The sequence below is a fragment of the Physeter macrocephalus genome, chromosome 7 (assembly GCF_002837175.3).
Source record: "Physeter macrocephalus isolate SW-GA chromosome 7, ASM283717v5, whole genome shotgun sequence".
Classification (NCBI taxonomy): Eukaryota; Metazoa; Chordata; class Mammalia; order Artiodactyla; family Physeteridae; genus Physeter; species Physeter macrocephalus.
The window spans coordinates 31,628,701-31,636,619 of record NC_041220.1 but is presented as its reverse complement, the minus strand read 5'-3'; the positions used below and the strand labels follow the sequence as shown (position 1 = coordinate 31,636,619).

Below are 7,919 nucleotides of genomic sequence, written 5' to 3'. Positions count from 1 at the left end.
CATGGCCGCTGAGCCTGCGCGTCCGGAGCCTGTGTTCCGCAAAGGGAGAGGCCACAACAGTGAGAGGCCCGCGTACCGCAAAAAAAAAAAAAAAGATGGATGGTTGCCTGGCGTGGGATGGGGTGGGGGGAAGGATGAATCAGCAAGCACAGAGGAGTTTTAGGACCATGAAACTATTTTGTACAGTGATGGATACATGTTATTATACATTTGTCCAAACCCAAAGAATGTACAACACCAGGGTAAACTATTGGCTTTAGTGATTATGATGTGTCAGTGTAGGTTTATTCTTGGTAACAAATGCACCACTCTGGAGTTGGTGCATTGATTAATAATTGATAATGGGGGGGGAGTTATGCTTGAGTCGGGGGGTAAAGGATTTATGAGAAATTTCTGTATCTCCTTCTCGAGTTTGTTTTAAACTTAAAACTGCTTTTGCATGTGCAGACTCAGTTCCTGGAGAAAGATGGCAACAGCCAAGAAGCAGAAACACGACGGGTGGGTGAAGATCGGCCCCTACATCCTGGGGGACACCCTGGGGGTTGGGACGTTCAGCAAAGTGAAAGCCCCTAGAAACTTAGAATCCTGAAATTAGAACATTGGAGAGGAGGCTGTGAGTTGACTTCTGGTAGGCTGTGAAGGATGAAACGCAACTTGAAAAAGCAGAAAACCCTAGGACCTGGAACATAATAGCCTGGGAGCAAGAAGTAACTCCCATGGATGTCACTGTGTGAGGGCACAGGGAGTAACTGATGCTCATACAAGGTGAACATTTGCTTGGTTCCCTGTCATTGTGTTCCATTTAAGAATTCTTGGATGGGACTTCCCTGGTGGCACAGTGCTTAAGAATTCACCTGCTGAGCAACTAAGCCCGTGCTCCACAACTACTGAGCCCGCATGCTGCAACTACTGAAGCCCACGTGCCTAGAGCCCGTGCTCCACAACATGTGCACCACAATGAGAAGCTCGGTCACTGCAACGAAGAGTAGCCCCTGCTTGCTGCAACCAGAGAAAGCCTGCACTTAGCAATGAAGACCCAATGCAGCCAAAAATAAATAAATTTATTTAAAAAAACCAACAACGGCTTTTGTAACTTTTCTTTAAAAATGAAACAAAACAACAACAAAATGATCCGAGTAAATTATATTTAATTGGAATCAGCAACTTATTGCTTTATAAAGTAAAAGTGCTACATTTTTGGTAGTTTCAGCTAGTCATAATATGTTTATTTTATAGTGGACTGTAAGTTCCATGAAGACAAGAACTGTGTCTGTTATGTTCATTAATACATACCCACTGTTAACAAATACTTGGTTTATCAGAAGGGCTCAAAAATATTTTTTGAAAGGATAGTTTTCATTAAGCTTATTAATTATGCTAAAATTATGTACCAAAAGTATTTATCAATAACCAGAACTCTTTGAGTTAGAATTCCTCTTTTTCGGTGGCTAGAGGTTGAGGAAGGAAGAAGCCAGAGAGAGAAAGAGATTCTATGTAAGTCATAGAATCATAGAACTCAGATCAGTTTCCCCAGTCCAACAGCCTGGTTTCTAGAGAAAAAAGCAGGAAGGGGCAAAGTATTTGAGAGATGAAAAGGCAGGAAGAAGAAGGCAGAAAGAGAAAACGAGAGAGGCAGAGAAAGAGAAAACTCTTCTTTCATTGGGAAACTGCTGGGGCTTCTTTTACTTAATCCTTTAAAAAGTGAGAGGGAGTACAACTATCTTATTTGGGGAAATACTGTTAGCAGAATGGAGAAACGAGTCAGGGAAGAGATGGAAAGAAGAAAAAGGTGCATCATCCAGCAGATGACCATGTGGGCAACCAGAGCTTAATCCCTCTAGGGAACAGTGTAGCCATCTTGCCTCAAGTGCTGTGTCTTTACCCACCAACTCCCCCAGTCAGAGTTGAAGGGCTGCTCCAATGGGAGCCTTGATCACCTGGCAATTCTGGCTTGCTGCACAGGTGGGCAGAGTGGAGTCCTGCAGCCAGAGGGACCCCTTAGGCAATGAAATGCAGATGCTGGCAATTTAAATCAGGTTAGCATTCACAGACTTGTAAGGGACAAGGCAATATAAATGGAGACACCAACAGCAACTGCTCTAGTTTGCTTGTTAGAATAGAGAAAAAGTCATAGAGATGCTAAAGAGACATTTATGTTTATTTTCTGCTATGTTTCAGAATTTGGAATAGCTACTCATTTTCAGGCAATCACTAAATGTTTCTTGAACTTATTTATGTCTTATGACTGTCCATCTCAACTGAATGAGTGGATGAGTGAATGGATAGAAAATTGAAGTCTATATAGTTGATTGTCAGGATGATACATTAACTTCTGTTAGAAACCACTCTGGTGCCCTTTGTCATTGGGAGCCCGTATTTCAGAGCTAAACCTGTGCTGAGGACAGACCCTGTCAACTTGTAAATGCTGATTAACCATCAGCTTTATGGTGTTAATCCATATACTTTAGAATGGAGACTCATTTTCACCTTTTTGAAAAAAAAAAATGGAGAACTACACTTACAAAACGCGTGCATCAGTTCTCTTGGTCATTATCTAAACCCTGTCTAATGCCAAGTATGGGAAATAGGTGAGGGTTGGCCCGACTGAATGATTTTCTGGGGAAGCCTTGAGCCAGGAGTGACAAAAGACATTAAAGTAAGAAGTAGGGGGACTTCCCTGGTGGCGCAGTGGTTGGGAGTCCACCTGCTGATGCAGGGGACACGGGTTCGTGCCCCACTCCGGGAAGATCCCACATGCCGCGGAGCGGCTGGGCCCGTGAGACATGGCCACTGAGCCTGTGCCTCCAGAGCCTGTGCTCCGCAACGGAAGAGGCCACAACAATGAGAGGCCCGCGTACTGCAAAAAAAACAAAAAACAAACAAACAAAAAAGTAAGAAGTACGAATGCATGAAGTTACCAAAAAGTAGATATTTTAAGGGCAAAATCAGCAGTAGAATAAGCAGTCCAAAGTGGAATCACCAATTCAAGTAAATAGTTAGAATGTGGGTAGAAGTCAAAAAGAGATGAAAAAATTAGGGAAACTAATCAAAACTAATAAAAAATGAATGCTGAAATGGGTCAACAGAAATCAGGCCTCAAGAAGCCCTGAGCTATGTATTATGATGTGGTTTGAATGTTGATATATGTAGAGTCTATGGACATCTGTCATGTAAACCAGGCCAGAGGATGCCAGTGTTCTCTGGGGAAGCAAGACCAAATTTCCCTCCTTTGGCGTTGGGGAGGGAGAAGCATGCCCACTTCCTCTGCCTGCCCCAGGAGGTTGACATGGTCCTACTACCCTCATGGAGGCTTATCACCAGACATCAAAATAAAACTGGAGTGAAAGTGTCTTCAAATCCAGATCACACTTTCAGGTGGGGTATATACTTGATATGTTATTTACAAAGAAAATATTTTATTTTATCTTTTTTTCCTTGTAGTCTATGAAACAATGTTTGCTAAAAGAGAAGATTGGCAAGGATTAGAAAGAAGTGAGCTCCTTAAGTACTTCAATGACTGTGGTCATTTCCCAACGCACCAGCAAATTGATGAGGTTTGGGACCTGGTCCATAGAGGTATTTTCTCATTTCTTTTTTTGCTTTCTCCTTTCTTTCTTTCCTCCATAGTTTCCTCCTTTGTTCTTTCCTTCCTTCTCTTACTTTCATTAAACTTGTCTTATAAGTCCCTTTTTTCAAATTTTCATAGCCTGATTTTAATATATATGAAAGAGATTAAAAGAACAGGTTAAAAGAAGTTAATATGGTAAAATTATTTTTAGAGAGGTAGAAGAGATTCTTTGGCTTTTTAAGCTTTTAATGTATTTTTGATACAATATAAGTTATGTCAGGATATATTTTAAACCACCATATATTTTAAATACTGATGCTAAAATGATTTCTGCTGAATAGATTTGGTACCAAAGAACATAGTCAAGTTTAAATGTTTAAACATTATCAATTATTTCAATACAATAGATTTTCACAGTTAGAAAATCATTTTTTTTCTGAACAGTCAATAAGTGAAAGGATAATATTGTTTTTGTATGGGAATATTTAGTAAGTTAAATGGAGCAACATTTCTCCATTCTCTAAAGATTAGTAATGGAGTGGAAATTGTCACCAAGGTATGGGAAATCTCAATGAATTTTCCTTAACTCCTTAAGTTTCTTCTCAGCATTTCTTTCTGTGTCCACACTAATGCTATGGCTGGCTGCCATGTTTAAAGATGATGAATGATGTACCCATAATTTAATTGAGAGGAAAAGATAAACAAGCAAAACAAAATATTTCAGGATCTTTTTTTTTAATAGAGGTGAAGGGCCCACATACCAGTAGGAAGGTATGATTAATGTCAGAGTGACAAGGTTGAAGCTTCATTATAGGTTGAAGTTCTCTTCATTTGTTAGTTCTTAGTGTAATTATCTAATTCTTTACCTATGTATGGACTTTGCTTTGCCACTGCTGACTCCCTAGTACCTAGAAAAGTTTTCTAGACTCTTGGTAAATATTTGTTCACAGTCTGGAGAAGCATCCAGATCATGTTGGATGTTTAAGCAAATTTTTCCTGATGACAAAAACATTAAATATTTATTATAGAAAATTTGGGAATATAGAAATATATAAAATTACTAACAAATAGCAATTAACATTTGATGTTCATCATTCCCAGTTTTTGTCTGTGCATATAATATTTTTATGAAAATTGGAATTTTCTAAATATTTGAAAATCTACTTTTTTGCTTAACAATACTCATTAATTTCCAAGCCATAAGTATCTTTTACAACATTATTTATGACAGAGTAATAACCTATCATAAGGGTATTCTGTATTTACTGTTGTATATTTAAATTCTTACCATTTTTCTTTATAATAAGTAATAAAATTTTAAAAATTGAATGCAGCAAAATAAAATCAATTAAGGATTCCATAAACTTATACTGGTTAGTGTTGGTAATTTAAAATATGTTTTTCTTCAAATTAACAGTTTCATAGTGATATTTTCCTTCACTGATTATTTTGGAGTATATCATAAAGGCTTAGGTTTAGAGCATGGCTTAGTATTAGCTTGCCTGGATTTAATTCCTGGCTTCAGCACTTATTAGCTGTATGTCTTTGGACAAGTTATTTATCTCTGCCATGCCTTACTTTATATATATGTAAAAGGAAGATAATACTGTCTAAGTCATTGGGCTGTTATGAGATTAAAATGAAATAATTCATATAAAACATGTGGCCCATTATAAGTGGTCAATAAATGTTTGCTATTATTATTCTTAAATAATTTTAAATATACTTAGATAATTATGAAAATTAATTTTCATAATTTTTATTTTGAAAATGTTAAAATGTTGAACCTAATTGTTGAATGACATATTTCTATAGAGATTTTTGTATTGAATGTTATCCACTGGTTTACACACATATCATCTCTTCCTTACCATAATGACCTGTGTGTTAGAGAAGGTGATATGCTCATTTATGTTCATTTTACAAATGAGAGAACTGAGACTTAGAGACCTTTTTAAGCTCATTAGGAGAGCAGAAACTATCCCTGGTCTCTTCAAGTCAAGTTCAATGCTCTTTCCTTTTTACTATGTGGAGTAAAATTTAAAAGTTCAGTGTTACAAAAGCATAATTAGATAGATGGTTAAAATATTCTTGACAGCAAGTACTGCCTTTTATTGATCTTTCACAGACTAGATAATGCCTTGCAATATAGTAGGTTTTCTGAAAATGATTTACTCTATTAAATTTCTTATTACAACTAGAATTTTCAAAAGAACAGTTAGTGTAAAACATACTGTTTTTATTATAATGCCTAAAATTGGGAAGCTTTCCTTTATAGAAAGAAGCCACTCTAATATAATTTAAAATGTATGTCCGATTATGCTGCTACATCCAGTTCAAAAATTCTACTGGTTTATAAGAAGCTTTAATTTAAAATGGAGATATTCTAAAATAATGGAAAGAAAACAGAAAATTTATGGGAAATGGAGCTAAATTAATGTTTTCTGCTTGCTTCTGCTAAGAGAATCTGATTTTATGCATTTTGGATTGTCAGTCATCTTCATTCATACTGACTTATTTGATTGTGGATAATAGCTACAGATGTGCAACCTACACATTTTTTAATCCAGTAAAATATTTCACCTAACCCATATGTACTTAATTAAACTGATTAACTTCGTCAGTGTATGACACCAAGTAGGTCAAAGATCCAAAACTGTCTGTATGTGTTCAGGTATTTTTAGCTTTTTTTTTTTTTTTCTCATTTTTTTTCTTATCACTATGGTAATAAAAAATTGTGACTGAGAATGTGATTTTTGTCTGAAAATCTTCCTTTGGGATAATGAAGCCCCTTCAGACTGCATGTAGAGGCTGATCTTAAAAGCTGAAGACTATGCAAACATGAGAACCTTTATTTGATATTCATTTACATCTCAACAAATGAAACTAATAACAATAGGATGGCATATCTCAAAGGAAAGAAAATCATAATTTGGTTCTATATTATCTATTCTTATATCTAACTAATTTTTAAAAGTTTGAACTTTGAAGGTTTTCCAGTGTTCTCTCAACACATAAATAGAACTTTTAGTTTGTTTTCTGCAACTGAAATGAACTCAACAATGAAGACAAGTCCACTTTCACTGTGGAGCCCTAGACAAAAATGTTAAAACCTGAAATACCCTCTGCATCTGAAGAAATAATGGTCTGAGATAGGGTATGAATTATTTCAGCCTCCCTGACTAGTTGGTGGCAAACTGTAACTGTATCCTGGGCCTTCTGCTCCTCAGGTCACAGCTTTACCCACCACAAGCAGACAACACTGGATTTTCTGTTATTTTCTCAAGATATGGCTTTATGTTATTAAATGGGGAGCATATAATGAGTTTCCCCTAAAATTGTTTTCATATGAACAAGCTCTCTAATAATAAGATTTTGATTAAGCATAGAAGGGATTAAAGAGGATTAAAAAAGATAGTATTCTAGGGCATAAGAAATTTAATGATAAAAGAATGCAAGGAAATTGGTTCAAGATGGCGGAGTAGAAGGAGATGCTCTCACTCCCTCTTTAGGAAACACCAGAATCACAACTAACTGCTGAACAATCATCGACAGGAAAACACTGGAATTCACTAAAACAGATACCCCACATGCAAAGACAAAGGAGAAGCCGCAATGAGAAGGTAGGAGGGGTGCTATCACAATAAAATCAAATCCCATAACTGCTGGGTGCTTAACTTACAAACTGGAGAACACTTATACCACAGAAGCCCACCCACTGGAGTGAAGGTTCTGAGCCACACGTCAGGCTTCCCAACCTGGGGGTCTGGCAACGGGAGGAAGAATTCCTAGAGAATCAGACCTTGAAGCCTAGCGGGATTTGATTGCAGGACTACGGCAGGACTGGGGGAAACAGAAACTCCACTCTTGGAGGGCACACACAAAGTACTGTGTGCATCAGGAGCCAGGGGAAGGAGCAGTGACCCTATAGGAGACTGAACCAGACCTACCTGCTAGTTTTGGAGGGTCTCCTCCAGAGGCAGGGGCAGCTGTGGCTAACCAAGGGACAAGGACACTGGCAGCAGAAGTTCTGGGAAGTACTCCTTGGCTGAGCCCTCCCAAAGTCTGCCGTTAGCCATGCCAAAGAGCCCAGCTCCAGTGTTGGGTTGCCTTAGGCCAAACAACCAACACAGAGGGAACCCAGGCCCACCCATCAGCAGACAAGTGGATTAAAGTTTTACTGAGCTCTGCCCACCAGAGCAACACCCAGCTCTACCCACCACCAGTCCCTCCCATCAGGAAACTTCCACAAGCCTCTTAGATAGCCTCATCCACCAGAGGGCAGACAGCAGAAGCAAGAAGAACTATAATCCTGCAGCCTGTGGAACAAAAACCACATTCACAGAAAGAT

General features: G+C 38.0%; 1 protein-coding gene across 1 annotated transcript in view; it reads left to right on the top strand.

Annotated features, from left to right (window-relative positions):
• The window catches only part of IQCM (IQ motif containing M), a 361,168-nt gene that overhangs the window by 144,338 nt on the left and 208,911 nt on the right, over positions 1-7,919 (top strand). Inside the window, exon 11 of the mRNA XM_028492548.1 lies at positions 3,442-3,576. Within this exon, the coding sequence (XP_028348349.1) occupies positions 3,442-3,576 (135 nt within the window). The remainder of the gene's footprint in view (positions 1-3,441; positions 3,577-7,919) is intronic.